The sequence below is a fragment of the Chelonia mydas genome, chromosome 2 (assembly GCF_015237465.2).
Source record: "Chelonia mydas isolate rCheMyd1 chromosome 2, rCheMyd1.pri.v2, whole genome shotgun sequence".
NCBI lineage: Eukaryota > Metazoa > Chordata > Testudines > Cheloniidae > Chelonia > Chelonia mydas.
Genome location: NC_057850.1, coordinates 212,776,719 through 212,804,694, shown reverse-complemented (window position 1 = coordinate 212,804,694; position 27,976 = coordinate 212,776,719). Strand labels below are relative to the sequence as shown.

Here is a 27,976-nt window from a genome sequence, read left to right as displayed (position 1 = left end):
AGGATCTTATTAAAGGGGAAAAGGCAAAATACTACATTTATTTTGAATACAGAAAGAATCATAGTAAGCAGTTAGTTATAGTTATAACATTCCATTCAATCTCATATTTATTCACACACACTCTCTCTCTCCCTCCCCCCCACCCCCCTCCCTCCCTCCAAGGTTGTTATCATAGTTACCAGCCTTAGAGTTGCTCATGCCAAGCCACTGGCCAGGTGGCCTGGACATGAGGAGGGAGCAGGGCCTTGTCAGATGCTCATCTGATGCTCCTGGAAGTTGGTTTGCAGAATCAGACCCCAAAGTTCTCACTTTCTAGAGTCTATTTTTATAGGAATTTCTTCCTATGTCAGTCTGTGGGAATTGCTTCATCATGCTGTTGCTGAATCAGTCAACAGATAGCACATTCCTGACAGCTCTGTGCTGCTAGATGTTATCTTGTTCTTTGGTTCTCCCATTCTTGAGGCTGTTGGGTGGATTCCAGTCTGCCCTCCAGGGGTCCTCTGGTTATTTCCACTTGACGCCTTCTTCAGCCGATGGACACTGGATTCTTAGGCTAGCACCTCCCTGATCATTCGGTTATTATCCACACCACGCATCCATCCACATACATCCTCTATCTCTATTTTAATCACAATTGTTAATACAACAAAAGGGCGGGGAGTCTCTGGGTGCTGTTTCTTTTGTTGCAGGGTATTGCTTTGAGTCTCTCTCTGTGTGAATTGCTTTGAGAACAGACTCTGTCTTAGAATGTACTAACGCAATTAGCAGCTTGCAGGTTTCACACATAGCGGGAGAGAAACAGTACCAAAAACCAAGAGACCTCTTAATTAGTAATACCCTGGAATTTAAACTATGGGGAATCAAACTCATTTGTGATTTTAATACAGAACTTCTTTAATATGATCCAACAAAGAGACAACTAAGGGGGGATATGATAGAGGTCTATAAAATCATGACTGGTGTGGAGCAAGTAAATAAGGAAGTGTTATTTACTCCTCCACATAACAAAAGAACTTGGGGTCACCCAATGAAATTAATAAGTAGCAGATTTAAAACAAATAAAAGGAAGTATTTTTTCACACAATGCACAGTCAACCTGTGGAACTCCTTGCCAGAGGATGTTGTGAAGGCCAAGACTATAACCGAGTTCAAAAATAAGTAGATAAGTTCATTGAGGATAGGTCCATCATTGGCTATCAGCCAGGCTGGACAGGAATGGTGTCCTTGTCAGAAGCTGGGAATGGATGACAGGGGATCGATCACTTGATGATTACTTGTTCTGTTCATTCCCTCTGGGGCACCCTGGCATTGGCCACTGTCAGAAGACTGGGCTAGATGGACCTTTGGTCTGACCCAGTATGGCCGTTCTTATTCTTAACATTCAAAAATCCAATATCAGTTTTAACAACAGCCAACATCCGCTAACGTAATCTCACCTCTTTGTGTCTCCTTGTTGTCACCCCTTTGAATTCCTCCACTGATTTCCCCCTTTTCCCCATCCTATAAAGTTTAAACTTCCTATCAGGGCCTTTCATTTCTGTTCAACATAATCTCTTACTACATAATTTCTGCTGTCTGTGCACCCCCAGTGCTGCTAGCCCATTTGTCCACTTCTTCCCGCAAGTTTCTCCGTGCTTTTCACCATGTCATGACCTATATGGAATGCCCTCTTTTTCTGGTGTGCCAAGCTTTTCTTTATTAAAATCCCTCCCTATTACTCTTTGCTATAAGTAACCTGATCATAATTTTAAAAAAATTCCAAATCTGGAAGCCTTTGCAGAATGATGATGATGGACATTTCCACAGTATATCAACAAACAACATTTAAAATTCTTTTTTAATTCATGGTCTTTATAGATCTCCATTAAGAAAGACATATCGGATGTTGGAAATACACAGAAAATGTTGCTACTTAATACTGTTTTTAAACTACAAAAATACTAAGGAAAATATACAGCAAATAATTATCTGTAGGAACAGGATTCAGGGATTGTGTATCCCCTTTGAAAATGATGCTGTTTTCTTTTCAGATTTCTGCATGTTTTTGCGATTTTTGCAGTTTTCTGATTTCCATTGCTGATACCACATTGATGGATTTCAAATTTCAGTGCATCATCAATTAACTGATTTATTACAGTCTGAGAAATATAAAACTTTGAAACTGGAATCCTTGGCTACATGCAGTTGTATAAAATACTCTTTTCATCATGCTCCCAGTAAGCTGGGGGCTGCATATATTTACCAATTTGAGTAGTAATATTTCACACAAGCATTCCCAGTGCCTTCAGGGGACTATTGACATGATTAAAAATCTTTAAGCATGTAAATAATTTTAAAGTCAAACATTGGGCCAATACAAGTCCTGCTTTGTTCCGTTATACTCAGTTCAATAAAGCATTTTAAAAACACATGCACACTGCATAGCAGATGATCTCATTGTTACCTCATCCCCATCCTGATGTTTGTTGTCCACACTCATTGCATCAGATCCATTACTAGCTTTTGTGGCAAGAACCATGTCTTTGAGTTGTAAAGCATATAGTGTGCATTTAGATGCTTTAAAAAACAAAACATAAAACAATAAAGTGCTGCAAGATTCAAAAGATTATATGCTCTGGACTATGTACTGTGGTAAAAATAGCAAAAGTAGTAAGAACATTTAAGTGATTGGAACTGGGCAATTTCAAACAGAACCATCATTTTTGTTTAGTCTAGTATGTATGTGTGATGGAGCTTCACTCATCCATAGAGCGCCCTATTGCATCGGCAGTATCCTTGGCTCTTCCAACACGTTGTCTGTCTCTGGCTGGGTCTTCTGTGGCTCAGTCTTCTGGCCAAGTCATAAAGTCCAAATCCCTTTTTGGAGTAACAGAATGGTCCAAATGAAAGTCCAAAAATAAATCTTAAAACTAACTACTTCTGCTTTATCTCTTGAACCGTTGAAGTCTTCTGCTTTTGGGCTCCTTTTCCTGGCCCTTGCAGAGATTCTTTTCCACAGCAGGATATTCTCACTTACAAGCCCTACCCTCAAGACTTCTTCCACAGGAACCTAACCTGTTCCCAGTGGGTTTCTTCCATCTATTGGACCCTAAGTTAGGGTTTCCCCAACAAAGTAACTTACTCTGCTCCCTGGTGATCTTCCTCCTCCCTTCCCAGGAGCCAGACTCACTGTGTACGCCTCTCTGGTCGAGAGGGAGACACCGGCTCCCTTTCTAAAGCTTATTGACAAGAGCTCCTCGCTGTCTCCCTTCCCCAGGGACCACAGTATTTCTGTTGTGACTCTTACTGTCACCTGTAAATCTTCATTCAGAGCCGTATTCTATCCCCACCCCTTGTGGGTTCAGCCTGCAACAGCCATGGGGCTTCTCTAGAGAGAATTCTTTCTCCCACCTTTCCTTCTAAGTAACTTTTTCTTGATGCTGTTCTAGCAGTCTCTTTCTAGCTCAGCTGTTCCATTATTAATTAACTAAAGAGTGCCACCTGGAGTACCTGATTGCTCCGAGGTGTGGCCCACATGGTCCAGTTATACCCCAACTCTCCTGAAGGGCCATTGCCCTTTTAAGATTAATGAATAAAGAAAAACAGACCTAATTATCAGCAACTGATGAAGAGCTCCTCCTAAGTGTCGGGTAAGTTCCTTTAGTATTGTACTTTTAAGTGACTGTTCCTTTAGTATTGTACTTTTAAAGTCACTGCTTTTAAAATTTCTACTGTGCTATGTAAAGATCAACTTACTACTGTTTCCTGGCCACAATTCTTAGCTGAAAACTTTCAAAAAATTATTACTACCTTTTATAAAAGCTAGATTGGCTTCCCCTTTATGATGATTTGTATCTGGTTCTGAAACACAAGCTAGATATAGTAGCTAGTGCAGAGGACTGGTAGAAAAGTGTAGTGTATTTAGAATTTGAGTAAATTGCAGAGGTGACAGTACAGATTACACCATCACCATTTCTGATCTAAATGCAGCGGGAAGAATGTTTGGAGGTACGTATATCTGGCAGGCATGAAAAAAAGCACAGCAGAATTACCATATATGTTTTGGAGGAAACACCAATATTCACAAAATTGGGTAAATTAGAACAATGGGATGGTATAATGCAAATTGGGATTGAGGAAAGCAACCAAATGGGTTATCGTCAGAGGTTTTTCCCCTCTATTTTGGTCTCCTGTGAGCAATTTCTCTCAACGGAGACTTGAACACTCGACCTTTATATTCCAAAATAGCAGTTCACTCCATCTTTTTAATTTGAGAAGGATGTTGCAGAATTGTGTTATCCTGTGCTTTGCACCCTCATTTAGTTTAACTCAGCTGTCATATCTTGTTTTAAACTAAGATTGTAAACTCTTTGGAGCAAGGGCCATCTCTTATCTCTGTAGAGAACACAAGAGGGCTCTGATCTTGTTTGGACATGTAGATGCTACTGTAATATTGCTGCTGATCCCTTAGCTGCTGTTACCACATTCTCTTTAAGCAGAAGACATCTGTAAAAACATAGAGAGTTAGCTCCTGCTTCTGGCCTGAACTGCAACATCCTTGCTGTTGTGACTCATTGTGGTCTGATGTTGTTACTTTATCTTGCTATTTAATATGCTTGACAATTCTATAAATGAGGAAATTAAGTGTAGTTGTAGGACAAGGATGTTAATGTTAAGCTTCCATGAATAAACGCTTTTTGTAGAGGTGAAAACAAAATGAAACTTGAAAAGGCTACTATAACAAGTAATACAAATAGAAAAAATACTCTTTGAAACAGGATGTTTTTAAGGTCCTCCTTCCCACACAGTTTTCATGAGATGGGTTTAACAGTTCTTTTTTTGGGCAGTAATAAATATGTTACCACTTTAGTTTACATATATTTGCTAAAACAGAAGTCCTGTTTGATTGTAGTAAAAGTTTTTGTTTGTTGTAAAGGTTAGTCTTTGAACAGGATATACATTCGAGTCTATGCCCATAGTATTTTGGGATGACGGAGTGCACACATTTTTTTTACAAAAATGTTAATGTTTGACATGAGGTTAAGACAGAGTTGAAAGAAGCAGCTTTACAGTTCTGAGGGAGAGATGCTGGCTGGCTGAAGATATTCAAAGAACTGCTTGTTATTTTAAGCCTTCAAACCCTGAGTTTTCTTTTTACTTCTGTGAATATGGATTCTCTTGGAGTCAAATATGGTGTTGCCTGACTTAAATGCTGTATTTGAGGAATCACTATAGTGTAGTGTTGCAAGCAAAGGCTCCTGTTATGCAGACTCTTTCACACATAAGTAAATTGATGCAATAGTCCTGTTAAGCTTACTGAGACTACTTGTGTACAGATACTCACATTAATAACCATTTGAAAGACTGATCTGATTCAGCAGTATATCCACAGAAGAACTTTTGAGGCAACTTAGGGGCATAGAGGGCTAGGATTTTAGTAGAAAATAAGCTCGGGGAGACTGAAGAAAATGCTAGACCTATGATTCTGAAGTCAGTTGGTAGTTTGTTGTTTTCTTTGTGTGTGTGTGTGTGTGTGTGTGTCTCTCTCTCTCTCTCTCTCTCTCGTTATTAAACCAGTTGTAGTGCAAGTAAAGTGTTCCAGCCTTTCGGTATCCCATTTCACATTGCTGCTGCTGGAGGTCTTAAAAGTAAATGTAAATTTTAAACTCTGCAGCTGTTGTTTTTGCTGTCAATTAATCTTTGTTCAAGATAACAGCAGACTGTGTGCATACAGTAAATGAAAATAGACTGGGGTAGACTATTGACTGTTTTTTTCTACTCACTCCTCACCAGTAAAAAATTAACTAACTCCAGAGCTTTGTCTACATTAGTTGTCAGTTCTCCTTTCCTCACCAATTAAATCAGGAGTGCAGAGTGGGGAGGACTTGATCCTGTTCCCCAGTTTCTCTGTTTAGACCCCTGCTGCTGCTGCCTCTGACTCACATAAAAACATTTAAGCAGGAGGGCTTCCTGTTTCTGCCACCTCATGGGGCAGAGTCTCATATTCGTTTAAAGAATTCATTTTGTAGTGTTTGACTTTCATCTTTTTATAATGTGAGGATTAGATTTACAATATTTTTACACGGTTAAGAGTTTACATTTTTCTTTCTTTCTAATATAATGTCTAAAGTGTTGTGAAAGCCATATATTCCAGGTTGTGTTTTTTTTGTTTTTTTTTTAAATTGGAGCAGCTTGTGATGGTGGGTTGTCTTTTTTTATTATTTCTTGTAATCCTGTAGAAATTCTGCTAGCTCTTTGAACAGTGATGAAAAATAGAAAATACACCAGATTCCTTTCAGTCTTTTTGCTTTAAAATTGCTGGGGTGTGATGTTGGGGGGAGGTAAGGTCCCAATCCTGCAAACATGCATGAGTAATTTTATGTACATAAGTAGTTCCCTAAACTCAGTGGACCCACTTATGTGCAAAGATATGTGCATGAGTGTTTCTCTGTAGAATCAGAGCCTTATTCTATAGTGAGAGAGAGGTTGTGAATACTGTCTGAGGGTATGTCTACACTACGAAATCAGGTTGAATTTATAGAAGTCAGTTTTGTAGAAAGCGTTTTTATACAGTCGATTGTGTGTGTCCCCACACAAATGCTCTAAGTGCATGTAGTCGGCGGAGTGTGTCCACAGTACCAAGGCAACCATCGACTTCCGGAGCGTTGCACTGTGGGTAGCTATCCCACAATTCCTGCAGTCTCCGCCGCCCATTTGAATTCTGGATAGAAATCCCAGTGCCTGATGAGGCTAAAACATTGTCGCGGGTGGTTCTGGGTACATATCGTCAGGCCCCCCTTCCCTCCCTCCTTCCGTGAAAGCAGGGCAGACAATCGTTTTGTGCCTTTTTTCTTGAGTTACCTGTGCAGACGCCATACCATGGCAAGCATGGAGCCCGCTCAGCTAACCGTTACCGTATGTCTCCTGGGTGCTGGCAGACGCGGTACTGCATTGCTACACAGCAGCAGTTTATTGCCTTTTGGCAGCAGACAGTGCAGTATGACTGGTAGCCGTCGTCGACGTAGTCCTGGGTGCTCTTTTAACCGACCTCGATGAGGTCGGAGGCGCCTGGGAAAACATGGGAGTGACTCAGCCAGGTCATTTCCCTTTTAAGTTTTGTCTCATGGCGATTGAGTCCTACCGGCAGTGCACTGTCTTTTAATCAGCAGCCAGCAGAAGACGATGGCCAGTAGTCATACTGCACCGTCTTCTGCCGAGCACCCAGGAGATGACGATGGCTAGCAGTCGTACTGCACAGTCTGCTGCCAGCAAGATGTATAAAGATAGACGAAATGGCTCAAAACAAGAAATAGACCAGATTTGTTTTGTATTCATTTTCTCCTCCCTCCGTGAAATCAACGGCCTGCTAAACCCAGTTTTGAATTCTATCTTTGAGGGGGCCATTCAGTTTCTCGCAAAGCCATCCCCTTTGTTGATTTTAATTCCCTGTAAGCCAACCCTGTACGCCATGTCGTCAGTCGCTCCTCCCTCCATCAGGGCAACGGCAAACAATCATTCTGCGCCTTTTTTCTGTGCAGACGCCATACCACGGCAAGCATGGAGCCTGCTCAGATCGCTTTGGCAATTAGGAGCACGTTAAACACCACACGCATTATCCAGCAGTATATGCAGCACCAGAACCTGGCAAAGCGAAACCGGGCCAGTAGGCGACGTCAGCGCGGTGACGAGAGTGATGGGGACACGGACACAGACTTCTCTCAAAGCACAGGCCCTGGCAATGTGGGCATCATGGTGCTAATGGGGCAGGTTCATGCGGTGGAACGCCGATTCTGGGCTCGGGAAACAAGCACAGACTGGTGGGACCGCACAGTGTTGCAGGTCTGGGACGATTCCCAGTGGCTGCGAAACTTTCGTATGCGTAAGGGCACTTTCATGGAACTTTGTGACTTGCTTTCCCCTGCCCTGAGTCTTAATAATACCAAGATGAGAGCAGCCCTCACAGTTGAGAAGCAAGTGGCAATAGCCCTGTGGAAGCTTGCAACGCCAGACAGCTACCGGTCAGACGGGAATCAATTTGGAGTGGGCAAATCTACTGTGGGGGCTGCTGTGATGCAAGTAGCCAACGCAATCAAAGATCTGCTGATATCAAGGGTAGTGACCCTGGGAAATGTGCAGGTCGTAGTCTATGGCTTTGCTGCAATGGGATTCTCTAACTGTGGTGGGGCCATAGATGGAACCCATATCCCTATCTTGGCACCGGAGCACCAAGCCGGCGAGTACATATACTGCAAGGGGTACTTTTCAATAGTGCTACAAGCACTGGTGGATCACAAGGGACGTTTCACCAACATCAACGTGGGATGGCCGGGAAAGGTACATGACACTCACATCTTCAGGAACTCTGGTCTGTTTCAAAAGCTGCAGGAATGGACTTTGTTCCCAGACCAGAAAATAACCGTTGGGGATGTTGAAATGCCTATAGTTATCCTTGGGGACCCAGCCTACCCCTTAATGCCATGGCTCATGAAGCTATACACAGGCAGCCTGGACAGTAGTCAGGAGCTGTTCAACTACAGGCTGAGCAAGTGCAGAATGGTGGTAGAATGTGCATTTGGACGTTTAAAAGCGCGCTGGTGCAGTTTACTGACTCGGTTAGACTTCAGCGAAACCAGTATTCCCACTGTTATTACTGCTTGCTGTGCGCTCCACAATATCTGTGAGAGTAAGGGGGAGACGTTTATGGTGGGGTGGGAGGTTGAGGCAAATCGTCTGCTTGCTGGCTACGCACAGCCAGACACCAGGGTGGTTAGAAGAGCACAGGAGGGTGCGGTGCGCATCAGAGAAGCTTTGAAAACCAGTTTCATGACTGGCCAGGCTACGGTATGAAAGTTCTGTTTGTTTCTCCTTGATGAAACCCCCCGCCCCTCGGTTCACTCTACTTCCCAGTAAGCTAACCACCTTCCCCTCCTCCCTTTGCTCACCGCTTGCAGAGGCAATAAAGTCACTGTTGCTTCACATTCATGCATTCTTTATTAATTCATCATACAAATAGGGGGATAACTACCAAGGTAGCCCCGGAGGGGTGGTGGAGGAAGGAAGGACAAGGCCACACAGCACTCTAAAAGTTTAAAACTTTAAAACTTATTGAATGTCAGCCTTCTGTTGCTTGGGCAATCCTCTTGGGTGGAGTGGCTGGGTGGCCAGAGGGCGCCCCCCCCCCCCCCACTACGTTCTTGGGCGTCTGGGTGAGGAGGCTATGGGACTTGGGGAGGAGGGCGGTTGGTTACACAGGGGCTGTAGCGGCGGTCTGTGCTCCTGCTGCCTTTCCTGCAGCTCAACCATACGCTGGAGCATATTAGTTTGATCCTCCAGCAGCCTCAGCAATGAGTCCTGCCTCCTCTCATCACGCTGCCTCCACCTTTCAGTTTCAGCCCTCTCTTCAGCCCCCCACCTCTCCTCCTGGTCATTTTGTGCTTTCCTGCACTCTGACATTGTCTGCCTCCACGCATTTGTCTGTTCTCTGTCAGTGTGGGAGGACAGCATGAGCTCAGAGAACATTTCATCGCGAGTGTGTTTTTTTTCGCCTTCTGATCTTCGCTAGCCTCTGGGAAGGAGAAGATCCTGTGATCCTTGAAACACATGCAGCTGGTGGAGAAAAAAAAAGGGACAATGTTATTTAAAAAGACGCATTTTAGAGAACAATGGCTACACTCTTTCACGGTAAACCTTGCTGTTAACATTACATACATAGCACATGTGCTTTCGTTCCAAGATCTCATTTTGCCTCCCCCCAGCACATGGCTAGCTCCTCCACCCTCCCCGTGGCTAACAGCCGGGAACATTTCTGTTCAGCCACAGGCAAACAGCCCAGCAGGAACCGGCACCTCTGAATGTCCCCTTAAGAAAAGCAACCTATTTCAACCAGGTGACCATGAATGATATCACTCTCCTGAGGGTAACACAGAGAGATAAAGAACGGATGTTGTTTGAATGCCAGCAAACATACACTGCAATGCTTTGTTCTACAATGATTCCCGAGTACGTGCTACTGGCCTGGTGTGGTAAAGTGTCCTACCATGGTGGATGGAATAAGGCTGCCCTCCCCAGAAACCTTTTGCAAAGGCTTTGGGAGTACATCCAGGAGACCCGCGAATGCCAGGGCAAATTAATCCTTTCACATACTTGCTTTTAAACCATGCATAGTATTTTAAAAGGTACACTCACCAGAGGTCCCTTCTCCACCTGGTGGGTCCGGGAGGCAGCCTTCGGTGGGTTTGGGGGGTACTGGCTCCAGGTCCAGGGTGAGAAACAGTTCCTGGCTGTTGGGAAAACCGGTTTCTCCGCTTGCTTGCTGTGAGCTATCTAGAACCTCATCGTCATCATCTTCCTCGTCCCCAAAACCTGCTTCCGTGTTGCCTCCATCTCCATTGAAGGAGTCAAACAACATGGCTGGGGTAGTGGTGGATGTACCCACTAAAATGGCATGCAGCTCATCATAGAAGCGGCATGTTTTGGGCTCTGACCTGGAGCGGCCATTCGCCTCTCTGGTTTTCTGGTAGGCCTGCCTCAGCTCCTTAAGTTTCACGTGGCACTGCTTCGGGTCCCTGTTATGGCCTCTGTCCTTCGTGCACCTGGGAGATTTTGACAAATGTTTTGGCATTTCGAAAACTGGAAAGTAGTTCTGATAGCACGGATTCCTCTCCCCGTACAGTGATCAGATCCCATACCTCCCGTTCGGTCCATGCTAGAGCTCTTTTACGATTCTGGGACTCCATCATGGTCACCTCTGCTGATGAGCTCTGCATGGTCACCTGCAGCTTGCCACCCTGGCCAAACAGGAAATTGAAATTCAAAAGTTCGCGGGCCTTTTCCTGTCTACCTGGCCAGTGCATCTGAGTTGAGAGTGCTGTCCAGAGCAGTCACAATGGAGCACTTTGGGATAGCTCACAGGTTACCAATACCGTCTAATTGTGTCCACAGTACCCTAAATTCGACCCAGCAAGGCCGATTTCAGCGCTAATCCCCTTGTCGAGGGTGGAATAAGGAAATCAATTTTAAGAGCCCTTTAAGTCAGAAAAAAGAGCTTCGTCATGTGGACAGGTGCACGGTTAAATCAATTTAACGCTGCTAAATTTGATCTCAACTCCTAGAGTAGACCAGGGCTTAGACACTGAGAGAATACTTCCCCAGCATTGCTTTGTAAGAATCAGCTCTCCTATGTGATCTGGACTCTCCTCCCTGCTGCTGGAGATCTTGGCAAGTAGACAAGCCAGCTTTCTGTGACACGTGTAGGTGAGCTGAGCACACACTGCATTTCCTGTCCTTGTTTCTCCCCCTTGTCTCCTTCATAGACATATTTGGCCCAGGAGCAAGATTGGAAACAGGAGAATGCCTTAGTAAAACATCTTTTCCAAAGCTCCAAGGAATAAGTTTGCTGATTCTCTTTAACGGAACTGAAGTCCCAACTGAAATAAGGTAGTTAAAGTTAAAATAAGAGCAGGGTTGACTGAAAAAGCTTCATGATGGAAGTCTGTAGCCTGCTGTTCACACTCCTTAGGCAGAGTAATCTGGGAAAGGCTTAGAAGGCAAAATCTTATGCCCTAGCCAAGGCAACAGGTATGAGGAGAGAGCCTCAGCTGGTGTAACTTGTCAGTTATTTCAGTGGAGCCACAACAGTTTTTACCATCTGAGGATCTGCCAAGTGGTCTGCCACCAACATAGAGGAGAAAACCTGTGGCTAAAATTGTTGCCCATGAAGATGATAGAGAAGAACACTGAATTAGGGGGCACCGTTAATTTCACAGAAGCCCAAAAGGTAGAAATGCAGAAGTACTATTTAGATTCCCCAGTGCCTTTCCCTGAGAATGCAGGTTTGCACCTTACAGTAGCTACTCTTCTTATGCTAGTTACCCTATTGAAGATGCAAAGAATGGATAGGCTGAATGTTGCATATAAGAAATAATTTAAAAAAAAAACTGTACAAGAACTACTGATTGCTTCATAAGTGTGAATGGAAATAATTTAGAGCAAAAAGACAATTTTGGGTGAGCAAAGGTTTTATTCCTAGAGTTGTTTTTAGGTATGTACAAATTAACAGCTAGGGAAATTTCTAGTCAGATTAAGTAATTGTGGTGGTAAATTTAACGAGGGTAGAGATAGTTTCACTAGGTATTCTTTTAATTAAAAAAGCTCATTGACCACCTTTGCTCATCTAACGTAATATTTTAATCATGTATATAAAAGTAATAAAGATTTAAAACTTTCTTTTTAAATTATAGAGTTTATTTTTGTTGAAATACTTATGTCTAATGACAGCTTTTATTACTTTTTAGTGGTATAAAGCATTTAAGGTCTATACTTAGAATGGCAATTTTACTAACCAACAGTAACATTGGGGAAAAAAAGGTGATCGCAACTTTTAAAAATCACTTTGTCTCCATAAATCTGTTACTTTGTTTACTTTATCTGTGGGGAAAAAATGGATGCATCTATTGCACAGTACATGCAACATAAAATAAAATACAGAAATGCCTATAGTGTGAGGGAGGATTTTTCTCCCAGTTATTCTAATTCCAGAAACACAAAATCTAGGAAGGTATTTTAAATTCCTTCCTTTAAATGCCACATCTGTTGCCACTATTTCCCCCCCTCCCAGAACATTAAAATTAAATAATACAGATACAGGGTTAATACCGTGGGCCAGATTCTAGTCTAAATTACATGAGTAACATCAGAATCTGACATCTATAAATTATTCTGTAAAATTACATAAGAGTAAAATGCCATAGTGTTTTAAAAATCTGGCTTTCCTTTTTATAGTATTTAAATCTACTCCACACTACCATTTAAAAAGGAGGCTATATGTAGTTTAACATTAAGCTACATTAATTTAACGGAAGGTAAGATTGAACAAGGGTGAACTATATTTTGACATTACGGAAGAGAGAAAAAGCAAAACAAGTAACAATAGAAAGATCCACAATACCACTTAGCCAGCAAGTTAAATATTAAACCTTTGGGAAAAAAGTCTGTCTAAAAAATTAGTGGGGCAACCAAAACTGTCTCAAATCTTTGGGTGAGAACAACAATTTATGCTGATACATTAGTAGCTCATAATGGCAGCTGAAAGGAAGGAAAGTATGGCACAATCCAAAAGCATCACATATTGTGCAACTTGCTTGAGGGAAAGGACCAGTGGGATTATTCTTATTAAAATGATCATGCAATAGCTAGTCCAGCAGAAATAATAACTGGGTGGGTAATAGTCTCTTACGAGGACCCTAGTACGTGACCTTGTGCCTACTTTATACACCTTTTACAATTCTTTAGTTCTAATAAGACACCTGTCTCTTTAAATAAAATATTTTCCATACCACTTCTGAAGACCTTTTTGCTTGGACTGTCTAGCCTAAGATTCTTTGAATGCTGTATTTCATCTTTTTTGGAATTCTTTTCCAGTGGATTTAGATGAATGCCCAGAACTGACCTTTACAAACTGCTATATAAACATTTGAGTTTGAATGGATGCACTGAATGTGTAATGATGATTTCTACAAATAGTTGCATGTGAGATGTTAATTACTGAGGTTCATATATTTGTTGCTTACTTATAAGCAGTTTCTTTTATGTCTTAATACTGATGTGTATGTGTCAACTGACTTAACAGGACATCCTTGCAAGTAAGATCTTTGATCTCAAGAGTTTATTTTATCTTTGCAACAAAGATAAAACTGAATTGAACTGGCTGGCTGAACTAAGCCCTCTCTTTTCTCTGCGCTACATGTATGTCGGTTTTTGAAGTATGCATTTATATGCATGTGCAGACAGTAAACTGAATGTTTCAATACATTGCTGGAAGATGAGAACAGTAAATTGTGCAGAAAGTTTGTCGCTTACATGGTGAATTCAGTATATTAATGTAAAATAGCAGCTAGCAGTTGAACCAAAAACCTCACATTTGCTGTTTGTTTTCTTTAGACACCTAGCTGTTGGGCAGAAGAGGGATCAGAAAAGAGATCACATCAGCGTTCAGCATCATGGGGGAGTGCTGATCAACTAAAAGAGGTAAATAGTTTTACATGAAGAGGGTACTTGACAGGCCAAAATTTTAATGTATTTTTAAAAAAAGTTTCTTGCTACTATTTTGGAGCCTGGAAAGTCTCTGTGAGCACTAGGTTCGGCCCCTAGTTCAAGACAGAATGGTTATAGGGCTGCTTTATTTTGTGCCAGCTGAATCATCTCTCTCCAGCTCAACCTTTTGGCTCTGGAGGAGGAGCAGGAGTGGATGGTGTAGAGACAGATTTGCCACTTGGAAATTTTCCCTATTCAGTGAAAGTCGCAAGAGCGTAGTCTCCCAGAGAGTAGTTATCAATGGTTCACAGTCATGCTGGAAGGGCATAATGAGTGGGGTCCTGCAGGGATCAGTTCTGGGTCTGGTTCTGTTCAATATCTTCATGAATGATTTAGATAATGGCATAGAGAGTACACTTATGAAGTTTGCGGACAATACCAAGCTGGAAGGGGTTGCAAGTGCTTTGGAGGATAGTATTAAAATTAAAAATGATCTGGACAAACTGCAGAAATGGTCTGAAATACATAGGATGAAATTCAGTAAGGACAAATGCAAAGTACTCCAATTAGGAAGAAACAATCAGTTGCACCCATACGAAATGGGAAATGACTGCCTAAGAAGGGATCTGGGGGTCATAGTGAGCCACAAGCTAAATATGAGTCAACAGTGTAACATTGTTGCAAAAAAAGTGAACATCATTCTGGGATATATTAGCAGGAGTGTTGTAAGCAAGAAATGAGAAGTAATTCTTCGGCTCTACTCTGTGCTGATTAGGCTTCAGCTGGAGTATTATGTGCAGTTCTGGATGCCACATTTCAGTAAAGATGTGGACAAATTGGAGAAAGTCTAGAGAAGAGCAACAAAAATAATTAAAGATCTAGAAAACATCACCTATGAAGGAAGACTGAAAAAACTGGAAAAGAGAAGACTGAGAGGGGACATAACTGTTTTTTAAAGTATGTAAAAGGTTGTTACAAGGAGAAGGGAGAAATATTGTTGTTGTTACCTCTGAGGACAGGAGAAGAAGCAATGGGCTTAAATTGCAGCAAGGGAGGTCTCATACTGGGCCTCTGATACTAAGAGTTTGTTTCAGGGCCTCATCTTACTACAGCATCCGTTGGTCCACACCTGTGCCATGGCACTCCTCATGCTTAGTATTGAGGGAATAAGGAGAGGTGTGGACTGACAGCCTCTCCAGTTCCTTCTTACTGCTGGAGTGAGAATCCTCTATGTCCAAAGCTTTCTTGTCTTCCTGTCTATAAGTACTTGTGTACATAGTATTAGAGTTTACTGTTTTTATTACTTTAGGAGTTTTATAGTTAATGTACCATAGTTTTCCTCACCTCATGGATCCTTCCCATTTTTCCTACCTTGGGAGAAGAACTACGTGCAGAATTAGAACCTGGATTTGTGCAGGAAATGGCCCACCTTGATTATCATACACATTGTGAAGAGAGTGGTCACTTTGGATGGGCTATTACCAGCAGGAGAGTGAGTTTGTGGGGGGGGGGAGGGTGAGAAAACCTGGATTTGTGCTGGAAATGGCCCAACTTGATGATCACTTTAGATAAGCTATTACCAGCAGGAGAGTGGGGTGGGAGGAGGTATTGTTTCATGGTCTCTGTGTATATAATGTCTTCTGCAGTTTCCACAGTATGCATCCGATGAAGTGAGCTGTAGCTCACGAAAGCTCATGCTCAAATAAATTGGTTAGTCTCTAAGGTGCCACAAGTACTCCTTTTCTTTTCGCGAATACAGACTAACACGGCTGTTACTCTGAAACCAGTTTAAGAACTGTGTCTCCTGCCTTTGCTCTTTCTCAGTCAGCAGTGACTTAACTGCCATGGGGAGGTTCACATCTCTTCCAAGTATAGCATTTGCTGCCCCTTTCCTCTCTTAACTTGAGAGAAACAATAGCTTCAATTGAGGGAGTACCTCTTGCAGAAGGCCATGAGACCCCAGGCAGATCCAGGCCAGGGGACCCCCCAATACAGCAGCTGCAATCTGCAAGCGGCGCTCTTCCGACCACAAACTCTGGAGCAGAGGCCAAAGCTGTTAAGTCCAAGGAATGGTTGCCTTCATGAGAGTAAGAGGCAATCTCATAGGAACCAGAGCAGATTCCCTTTGAGGTTTGCTCCTAAAAGAAAGGATCCCTGCCTGACTCTGTCCCGGTTGTGTGAGTCCTTGTGTACAAGTCCTAAAGACTTGGGTCTGCCTAAACCTCCCACCCACAAGGGTAAGGAGTGAAATAGAGAGGATCTGTCAATATTGGCTCCAGCTCATGAGCCGAAGGATCAGCACCCACTGGCATCAACAGAGAGCTCCAAGTTGGACTCCTCCTCACAAAAGTGAGTCAAGAACTGTTGAAGATCTGTTGACCACCATGTCCATGGATGCACCGGATCAGTTCTGACTACTTGGGCACCCTGCACTCTGGGACAAACTGAAACTTATAACTTTCTGGAGGGTTTTTGCACCTTTCCTTACCTTCAGTCCCCTCTTTTTTTTCCGGATCTCATCCTCCTAAGGGACACCTTGATATCAGGACAGAAACCCAGAGAAGGAGCTACTCCCCTACTCTGTCCATAAGTTGGCACCTTCATCTGCTGGTACCGATGACACCCCTGATGGAGCCAGAATCTCCCTCCTCGTTGGCTGAACCCAACATCTCAGACAAGCCATCACCTCCACATACAGAGGCTAGCAGTTGGCCTGAACAGAGTCTCTAGGATGTCTCGGACCCATCCTCCAACAAGACACAATTATCTGGGAAACCGATGGTACCCAATTCCTTGGGGTCCCCCCTTATATAGCTGGTCCAGCATACTGCCCCTGTTGCGGTCCATGGGATCCTTACTTCCCTAGGGACAGATCCCAGGCCACGAACAGCCTGATAAGATAAGTCACCCGCAGGTCTCTGGCTATATTGCCCTTTGCTGTCGGTTAGCTCATCTGCCTCCCCTGCACAGGATATGGACCCATGCCATGAGAGCACAGGGAATCTCAGTAGTTTCCTTTTCAAGAAGTGCCTATACTGGACATTTGTAGGGCAGCAACCTCCATGTCTTCTGTGAGTGCTGATCCCTATGTGTATTCCATGCATAGGTGACTGGTAAGCAGCATTCACAGGTGCAGGAGGGTGTTTAAGATGCAGGTGCTGTAAATGTCTGTAATTCTGCATCTGCAGAAGAGGCTTGGACTAAATTATAATGCTTTGTGAAGGTATAGATGGAACTCTAGGTTACTTACCTGTAACTGGAGGTTCTTTGAGATATGTGGTCCCTATTTGTATTCCACTACCTGTCCTCCTTCTCTGCTTCGGATCATTTCTGGATTCAGAGTAGAGAAGGAACTGGAGATGTGGTCGGTCTGCACTACCCCTTACAACCTTGGTACTAAGTATGAGGAGCAACATGGTACAGGCATGGACCAATGGATGTTACTTGCCAGTTCTCTCATCTCAGGTGCATGGAGCAAATGCGTACCCACATGTAGAATACAGAAAGGGACCATGCATCCTGTAGCACCTTCAGTTACAGGTAACTAACCTCTATCAATAGCAGGTTGTATTCCTCTTATGTGGACGAATCACTTGGGGGAGGTGAGACATACCTGTTAACAATGGGTTTCACAGATATTTGCTGACAGAGGAATGGTGAGATTAATTAATCTTGGGTTCCATTCCAGTTTCTGAAAGGGAGTATGTTCTCCTGGTTACAGATGCTTCTGACCTTGTTTCCCTCCAAGCTTGATCCCTTCTTCCCCTGTACCCACCATCCTGTATCTGTCCTCTTTTTTCTTTTTGCCCCACCCCCAGCTCCCTATCCAGTCTCCTTGCTCAGCTAGTCCTAGTTTCCTTGTCTGGGCTCCCTAAGCTCCTCAAACCAGTTCTGCTACTTTCCCCCCATCCCTAGTTTCCCCGGGCATAGTCAGTCTGTCAGTTTCCAGTTCCTCATCCAGTCTGTCTGACTCCTAGTTTGCTCCCCCATTTTTTCCTCTCCTTGGCTTGAAGTTTCAGGGCCTTTGCCCAGCCAGTCCCATTCTCTGCCAAGATTTGGCTCTTGTCCCCCTCTGAATATGAGCCATGCACCTCCTTCTTCCATCCTTCTTGGGGGCCAGCAGCGGGGGCACAGAGCACAGAAGGGAGTCTCCTTTCTCTAAGTTCCTGTGCTCAGTGTTGCAGGAAATGTCTACTCTGCAATTAGACACCTGTGGCTGGCCCAGGCCAGCTGACGGGGGCTCAGAGTGCTTGGGCTGCAGGGCTGTTTAACTGCTATGTAGACTTCCGGGCTTAGGCTGCAGCCTGAGTTCTGGGACATTCTACCTTGCAGGGTCCTCGAGCCTGCGTTCCAGGCCAAGCCCAGAAATATACACTGCAGTGAAACAGCTCCACAGCCTGAGCCCCAGTCAGTTAGCATGGGCCAACCACGGGTTTTTAATTGCAGTAGATATATTCTCTGTGGCTTTTAGCTGCTGCGAGCAGCAGTTACAGGGAAAATCCTTCTCAGCCCCTACAGCACTAAGCTGGAGCATGCCCAGTACAGACAGAATCTTCAGAGAACTTGACTGTCAAATTCTGACAAGTCTCTACTGAGCATGAATAAACTGAGATTTTTTTTTTTCTAAAGTTCATAACTTGACTGAATTTGGGTAGTTGGACAAAAGGCATGTTTGGTCGGGCAAGAAACACATCTCTGACAGAGTTTCCTGCACCCCTTACTAAATTTCAAGTTCCTACTCCAAAGCACAGAGGCGTGTAAGAGCTTCTCAGTGAAACAGTTATAAGAATTTTTTTTAACATGGGCAAAATGAATTTTTCCCTAATTTCATTCTTTGAGACAGCTCTATCATTTTTGCTGCAACTTGGCTTAAAATAAAATAAGCCGTTCGGGAGGAAGGGGGAGGGGGGAATATCAACTGAAATGGTTAGTTTGACAAAGTTATAAGTTCCCAAAAACAAGGACTGCAGCAGTGGAGATAAGTGTGAATCCTGCTAGGCAATTGTATTTCTATTATGAGTAACATATGTAAAACTACCTTGTCTTTGGGTTTTTGAACTGCGTTCCCAACATGCTTGACCTCTTTGGCAGTCAACAAACAGTTGACATTTTCCATGCTTTGAATGGACAGGGTTTTCTTTTTTCCATTGCTTTTCATTCCAACAATGATTCTGCTAATGCATAGCACTTTTAGTTGGCAGGCATAGTGAACTAAGCAAATATTTGTAAGCATATTTTATAATTAGTTTTGTAGAGTATACAGTATATGCTGTCCTATTTTTAAATTTCATTAGTATAGTTAAAATAAAATACAGTTGCTGAAAAGAACTAACCAGGAAAAAATAATCATGATTGAATACTTGAATGGTACACTGAAAGCTTTTAAAATAATAGAATATGTAAGCTCAAGGTTCCAAATAAATTGTCTACTAAAAACGACAACTGATAACTAAATCAGATGGTTGAAAATCACTCTGCTCTTGAGTCGCCTGTTGTGGTCATCTGCCTGGGTTCCCAGAACTGTGAACCACTGTTACCGCCTCAGCAACTGAGAAATTTGCAGCTGCAAAGCTATGTGTTAGCTCGCTGAGACACTAGCTTGTCTGTCATGCTGGCAAAATCTTTAGCATTCTGCCAGTCCAAATCTTGCCCAGCAGGTAACGATCAGTAAACTCCAGTTCCTGAGTTCCTCAGAGATACCTTTCTGCAGTGCTCAGTCCCTCTTTTGTAGCACCCATGAAACCTTATTGAATTTGATGCTCCTTCTAGGGGATAGTACACAGCAGTTTATTAATTTAACGGCGGTTGACAAACCCTCTACTTCAATCAAAGTACTGAGGTGATGTATGGTAAAAGTAAAACAAGCTTATTAACAAAAGGATATAAGTTTAAGTGATACCAAGTATAAGGAATAAGGATAGAAATGATTGTTGAGTTTTAGAAGCATATTTTTACTTTTGCTTGTTTGCAAACTGGATCTTTTATTCAGAGATGTTTGTCTGACCTCCACCATTCTTCCAGCATGGCTGGCCCGTTCTTTAGCCAGGACCCAACACATGGTTTCTTTGACTCTTGAGGTGAAGGATGGTTTAGGGGTTCATTCTCCTTCTTTGTATAGTCCAATAAACCTTTCAAATGTGTTCTTCTGATAAAGTTCCGTTCTCCTGCTTGGTGTAGACAGCATGCTGGCTTCTCTCCTATTTGTGGGTTTTGTTTTGTTTTTTTTAGAATGCAAATGATCTTCCTCCAGACTCTGATATCCATTGTCTTTTGGCCACACCTGGCTTTATTTACATTGGAGACGCACTCAAGCAGGCAGAACCACATTCTTCTGTCAACAAAAAAAAAAAAAAAAAGCTGATTTTCCTCCTTGGTCTGTTTATAGATTCCAAAACACAGTATCACCGAATAGCTCATAATTTTACATATAGCATTAATACATACACTTCACAATGACTTTAATCACCAGTGTGTCACCAGTTCACATATACCTTACATGATACCTTTTAGACACAGATTATGACAAGAGTGAGTTGGGGTACATTGTGCTGGTCAGGGCAGCTGAAACTTACTACTAGATACCAGGGAGCCCCTTGCCTTCTGACATTGGGGTGCTCTAGGGTCACGCTTACCATGACACCTGAGCTAAATTTCTGGGTTTTTTTCCCCTATATTCCCACTGAGGAATATCACCATCCGCTCAGTGCAGTGCCGTAGGTGAAGCTTTCTGTTCCGTTTTGGGTATAGTGAGGCAGTCATTTATTGCACGACATCCCCAACCCTAAACTTGCATTTTGAATGCTTGAGGGCACTTTTTCTTTTCTCCTCCTGAAAGATTGATCTTTTGGATTCAAAAAGGATCCTTTTCTTTTCAGCCAATTCTCTATACCTTTTGATTATAATAATGAATGCTGTTTAATCAGGAGTTAATGATTGTTTTCAGTGTGGTTTTTTTTTTCTTTTTTTTTTCTTTGGGAATGTTTGGTTAAAAAAAATTGTGACTAGACCATGGGGGTTTCTGGTATGTTTGTTGAACATAATTTTTCTTCATTTTTTTTAACACTGTACCAAATTGAGGAATCTTTGCCTAATTTAATTTCCTTAATTCATCTCAAGACCCTGACAAAAATGTTGTGACATTGGGGTGAAGTCCTTGGTAGGGTATACTTGGTTTTAATTCATTTTCTGGGAAAATGAACAAATACACACTTCCTTTGAAGAGGACAAAATTTCTAAAGTGGCCAAATAATATTGAAATTATGAAAAATATCCCATATGTTAATAGTGATAGTACTTTTGGCTTATATCAGAGCAATCAGTGAAATCTGATGATATTTAAACTTTCCAAATAGTAGTGGGCCCAAGATTTTTGTACTGGAACAATTATGAAAAAATAATGCAACCTGTAAGCTTCTCTGTAGCAAAAAATGACATCTTCCCTTTATTCAGTTTTTCTCCCCCCTCAATTATCTTCTCTCCCTGTTATCTCTCATTGGAAACTTCCCCTGCAAGCCATGTACATACTAACTTGAACCACTAGCAGTCATGGTAATCATCACTATCTGATGTATCCTGTTGCTATGGAAATGCAAGATATGAGGTTTTTACATATGACTTTCCCTCCATTTTTTCTTTAATTTTAATTTTTATCTGTGAGAGTGAAACAAACTGAAACTCATTCAAGTCTCTGACATTGAATTTTTTAACTGCAGCTATTACCATCTCTGAAAATTATTTATTAGCAGCTTCTGTTGAAGTAATGCAAAGATCCATCAAGAAATAGCTGCCTAAATAAAAAAATCTGCATCCAAAGTTTCCAGCACCTTATTTTATTTTCAATTTATGGAGGGTTATGCCATGTAGAAAATGTAGGATTTAACAAGACTTAATTCAGGGGCCTAATTCTTATTTATTTGAAAGCTCATCCACACTGCTCAGTTAGGCACTGCTTTGAGTGCTGGTCCCTGTATATATTCCACTGTGGGTATGCATATGCCCGAGACTGGAGAATTGTAGCTGGTAGTGTCTGTTGGTCCATGCCTGCACCCTTGCTGTGGCCCAGGGTATAGGGGCTGGTACAGACTGATGCCTTTCCAGTTCCTTCTTACTACTGCATGACCTGAGTTGGAATCTCTGGTGTTTGGAACTCTGAGCCTCTTCAGCCTCTACCTTGGGGACCACCACAACCTATTTTCGACCCCTCACATTGGCCTTACTGGCTGCCCTGAGACCTGTATGCAGGGCATCCAGATTCCGTGTGATCCAACGCAGAGTGTTACAACTCTTCTATTCCATGAGCCAACTGGAGCCTCCAGAACTTATGAAGGAGGAGAAAGATGAACCTGTTCTGCCAGTACCGAGTATTTCATCTTCTTGCCCAACCTGTTGGTTGCTACAACCTCAGTCAGGTCCAGCAGCTGTTTTGAAGAGTAGCAGAAGAGCTCGAAATCCTCTTAGAGAAGGTACAGGATTCACAACACAAGCTCCTAGACACATCCTGTAGCCTGTCAGTATCTGACTGAATAGCACACCCAGACAATAAGCCCATGCTGGAACTGGCAAGAACTGCACATGCCAGCTACCTGTATCCCTACCCCCAAGAGGGCAGAAAAGTAGTACTTTTTCCTGACTACGGGAACAGAATTCTTGTTCTCCCACCCTGCCCTGAACTGCCGAGTAGTTTAAGCAGCAATAGAAAGGTCCAGACAATAGCATCCAAGGGTTGCCCTGTGGATAAGGAGGCTAAGCATTTAGATTTGATGGGAAGAAACATGTTTACTTCCAGCAGCCTCCAAGTTAAAATTTCCAACTATCAGGTCCTCCTGGAAAAATTATGATATTTGGAATTATTCTAAGATTTTGGACTTTAAAGACAAATTACCCTGAGACGATAGGACTCAATTTCAAGCCCTTATTGATGAGGGCAGATAAGTGGCAGGAATCTCATCACAAGCTGCAGTTGATGCTGCCAATACTGCTTCAAGATCCATGGCAATTGGTATAGCAAGCGTGGCCAAACTGGCTCACGAGCTGCATGTTGCTCCTTTACAGTCAAAGTGCGGCTTATGGAACCCCCATTCTCCGCCTACCAGACTGGGAGCTCGGGGCTTCTGCCCTGTAGGGAGCGGGGCTTCTGCCCTGTAGGGGGGTGTCCGGACAGAAGCCCCATGCCCTGGCAGGCACCACCCCATGGAACAGGTTGTGCATGTCTTACGGCTCTTGAACTTCTGAAGATAATAGTATTCAGCTTGGAAGGTCAGTAAGTTTGGCCACTCCTGTGCTATAGTGATGCACTAGGAATCTTGGCTACACTCTTTCAGGTTCAGGTACAGAACACCATGCAAGACTAGCCCTTTGAGGTCAGACTTGTCAACCAGAAGATGTGTCCTTGCATTCACTAAAATATTCCAGAGCCACCCTCCACTCCCTGGGTATGTATACACCAGTCCTGAAGAGGAAGAACCATATACAATCTTACAAGCTAAGGACTTCACTACAGCCCTTTCGCTACCAGCACTTTTACAAGCCACCTCACAAACAGCAGAAGGTACAAAAATCAAGATACGCTGACCCATCTATCTCTGCTGCAGCTACCCAGCCTTGCCCCCAAACCAAAAGATACTTTTGATGGGACACTCAAGGCGCAAACCAATGTTGAAGTCATTTCCGCCTGGCTCAGAGAAGTGGGAGCCCTAATGGCAGATTCTTCTTAAATAATATTTCATAAAGACAAGGGTCGCTATGACTGGGTCCGAAGTTCACACCTAAAGTAGTTTTGAAATGTCATGTAAACTAGACTATCCACTTACCTGTCTTCTTCTCAAAGCTGCATGCCTCAGAGAGAGGAGACTTAATTCCTTTGGCATGAGATGAGCTTTGCCACTTCTGCTGTTTGTTGGTAAACAGGTCAGAAAGTCACCTAGGCTGTTTGTTGCCATAGCAAAATGAGCCTGAGTGCAAAGTATTTCCTCCAAGAGGATTTCCAAGTGGATCTGTGGCTGCATTCTACTTTATCAGCTGGCACACCTTTCTTTCCCACAGGGGATACGGGCTCACTGTAAAAACAAAAAGCACGGGCAACCTCAAGCATCACTTCGAGGAGTACCTCTGCTTAATATTTGAAAGGCGCAGTAATGTGGAGTTTCATCCACACGTTCATGAAACATTATGCTTTGGTCCAAGCCTCGTCTGCCTCTGCATCCTTTGGAACAGCATTTCTGCAAGAGCCATACCACTTGCCATCCTCACACTCTCCTCCTCTGGGTACCGCTTGCCAGACATCCACAGTGGAATATGCAAAGGAATCAGCACTCAAAGGAAAAATAAGGGGGAAGATACTTATCCTTCATAACTGGATTTTCCTTGAGATGTGTGGTCCCTCTCTGTATTCTGCTACTCTCCCTTCTTCCCATTTGCTTTAGAGCCTCTCTGATTTTCAGTAAGCAGAGGAACTGGAGAGGCATCAGTCTGCACTTCCCATTATACCCTCAGCACAGAGCACAAGGAGAGCAAGGCTGCAAATGCAGGCCAACAGACATTACTTGCTAGCATTCTCCTGTCTCACGCGCATGAAATGCATACATACCCCACTGTGGAATACAGATAAGAACCACACATCGAAGAACTATTGTTATGAAGGTTATGTGGCTTCCCTTTACTCCCACTTTAAGACCCCTTTTACACTGACAGAACAGTAAGAGCCCCATGTACTTTTTGTATACTATCTTGTGCCAAAGTAGAAGTGGTGAGTGGTGATCAAAGCCAATTTAAAGAATTGGCTTCAGAAATTCTTCTTTTATTATAATCCAATTTAGGGTCTCCTGATCCTTATCCCTATACCATAGCATAATTTGTTTCATAATGCCTAATGATATATCTTAACGAGAGAGAGAGCTCTCCTTTTATTAGTACACCTCTACCCCGATATAACGCTGTCCTCGGGAACCAAAAAATCTTAGTGTTATAGGTGAAACTGTATTATATCGAACTTGCTTTGATCCACGGGAGTGCGCAGCCCCGCCCCCCCAGAGCACTGCTTTACTGCGTTATATCCGAATTCATGTTATATCGGGTCGCGTTATATCGGGGTAGAGGTGTATAAATCAACAGAATAGTAGTATGTTACTATGCTGTGGTGTCCAGCTAGATTTCAGAGGTGAGATTCAATAAGCAAAAAAAAATGACATTGGTGAACATTCGAAAAAGGATCATCATGACAAATATTGCAGTTATTTGTGAGGTAGCAGATAGCGTGATTCTAACTATTTTGTAAATGTAACAATATTAAAATATTGTGAGATAGGATCAACTTCTTAATAATTGAAGTCTGATGATCCCATAATATTTATATTTGGCAGTGTGGATGGAAGGGATAACACTAGCCACTTCTAATTGTAAAGATATTGATTGTGCAAAAAAGGAAACCCACAGCTTCTGTGGTAGCAACAAATTGATTTTGTAATTTCAGGAAATTAGGGAATCTAGGAAGAATAGAATGTCAATGTAATAACATATTTGGTCTGTTTCAAGACATTTGGCCATCATAATTTGAATGCTTAATAGAAAAATGCAGCTGAGTTTGTCATATTATTTTCTGTGTCCTGAAAGAGCTGATACCTGTCTGGTACTGTTCATTTAATTGTTCATGTGGTTTTTTTCCTTTGATTTGAATTTTCTCTGACATATTTGAAAAACGTTGGACAGAAATCAAGTAATAAAGTAAAACAGTGTCAGTGGAAAGATGGAATGACTATTAGCTTGAAAAGAAAAGTTTGAAAATTTCCTTAATGATTGGACACTTTCTGGGATTTGAAAGAGGCCCAGTATTGAGACATCTTGACACCACAGCAGATACAGCCTTGGGATGCACATTTCAGATCATAAATAAAAATAACTTACTGTTCTTCTTCTAAGAGTGTCCCTGTGGGTGCTCCACTTTAGGTGTCTTGGCGCCTTGCACTTGTAATCGGAGACTTGTAGTAGCAGTGCCTGGTTTGGCCGCCCATGCGCTGTAGCCATCTTGCGCCGCTCTGAGCGGTTACATTGTGGCGAGCAGCCAACCATCCCCCAGTTCCTTCTCTACTGCCTTTGGCTTGAGTCAGAGTGACAGCAGCACTCTCTCTTACCTCAGATAAGCTTGATAGTTCATAGGTGTTCCTGATAGTGTTAGCTTAGTTGTAGGTAGCTACCCTATTCCCTCGTCCTTTACATTTTATATTTTACTTTTATTTTTTCTTCTTTAAAAAAATATATATATCTTTCTCTTTCCCCACACATTGATTCTGGAACCACTCGGAGACCATCTGTCACTATACTACCCAGTCTGGAACACTATCACAACAGACAAATGGGTTCTAGAGATTATCCAGAAGGGCTACTACATCCTCTTTATTTCCTGTTGTAACAGGTGCTCATTGGAGTAGTCCCTAAAGAGGGGGAGTGAGTAGGTGGGATAGAAATAAACCACCTTGTACAATTAAGTGCCGTGGAACCCATCCCATCTCAACACAGGGGGAGAGGTTTTTATTTCCATTACTTTCTTATTCAGAAAAAGAACTGCAGATGGAGACCCATCCTGGACTTACAAAAACTCAACAAATTAGTGACAACACAACATTTCAAAATGGTGACTCTATCCACAATAATTCCAGCATTAGAGAAGGGGGATTGGCTCTCGGCCCGTGGACTTCCAGGACGCTTATTTTCATATTACCATTCACCTGTCACACAGAAGATTCCTGAGATTCACCCTAAGGCATCAGCATATCCAATACAGAGTACTACCCTTCGGCCTGTGCACTGTCCCAAGAGTTTTTTTCCAAGGTTCTCACTGTGGTTGCAGCTCACCTCTACAGACAGGAAGTGATGATATTTGCATACATAGACGACTGCCTGATAAGGGCATCAATGCAGCAAGGAGCAATAAACGCCATGCAGTCCACAATAACCCTGTTCACGGACCTTGGGTTGCAAATAAATTCACCAAAGTGCCCACTGGTTCCTGTTCAACTGCTGGAATTCATAGGACTGTCTCACAGCAACAGCAATGTTACCCCAACGATGCTTCCTCACTCTAGTCAACCTAATTTCAGTGGTGATGGACAGCCCACAAGCATCTGCCAGAACATGTTTACAACTCTTGGGACACGTGTTGGAGACAACGTTTGTTATAAAAGATGACAGACTCCACATGAGATTCTTACAGGCCTGGCTTCGAACAGTTTATCTATCTCTCTCTCTCTCTCTCTCAACAGACGCCTCACAATGCTATGCAGGGTAAAACTCACTAACATGGTCGACACAACCACAGAACGTCTGCTCAGGCATCCCTTTCCAACAAAAAGTTCCAGTCATGACAGATGCCTCCCTTGTTGGTTGGGCACATCTATGCAACAATATGATCCAAGGCCGCTAGTCCCCAGCAGAGTCCGACCTGCAAATAAACTTATTGGAACTAAGGGCAGTCCGAAATGCACGTGAGCACTTTCTCCCTTTAATCAAGAACAATGCCATCGACGTCCTTACGGACAATATAGTGTGCATGTTCCATATAAATCGCCAAGGGGAAGCACGATCGTACTCCCTATGTACAGAGTCAATACACCTCTGGAATTGGTGCATCACCAACCACATAGAGATCGACTTTCTATCTGCCGGGATGTCAGAATACAACAGCAGATCAGCTAAGCAGGGATTTTTCCACAAATCCACGAGTGGGAGATGGATCCCAGAATTCTCAAAGCCATATTCAAACTATGGGGGTTCCCCACCATAGATCTCTTTTGCAACAGGTCAGAACTCCCAAGTGTCCACGATATTGCTCCCAGGCCAGATTGAGAAATCACTTCCTAGGCGACGCTCTCCTCATAAAATGGGAGGCGCCACTGATGCATGCATTTCCTCTTAATCCATTCCTGAGCCGAGGCATTCACAAGATCAGGCAGGACAAATCCAGGGTCATTCTCAT

At 42.9% G+C, this 27,976-nt stretch overlaps 1 protein-coding gene across 3 annotated transcripts in view; it reads left to right on the top strand.

Moving 5' to 3' along the window:
- The window catches only part of GLCCI1 (glucocorticoid induced 1), a 105,799-nt gene that overhangs the window by 37,641 nt on the left and 40,182 nt on the right, over positions 1–27,976 (top strand). For all 3 annotated transcript variants that reach the window (XM_037890615.2, XM_037890616.2, XM_007063106.4), the window contains exon 3: positions 13,918–14,004. In XM_037890615.2, coding sequence (XP_037746543.1) covers positions 13,918–14,004 — 87 coding nt within the window. The remainder of the gene's footprint in view (positions 1–13,917; positions 14,005–27,976) is intronic.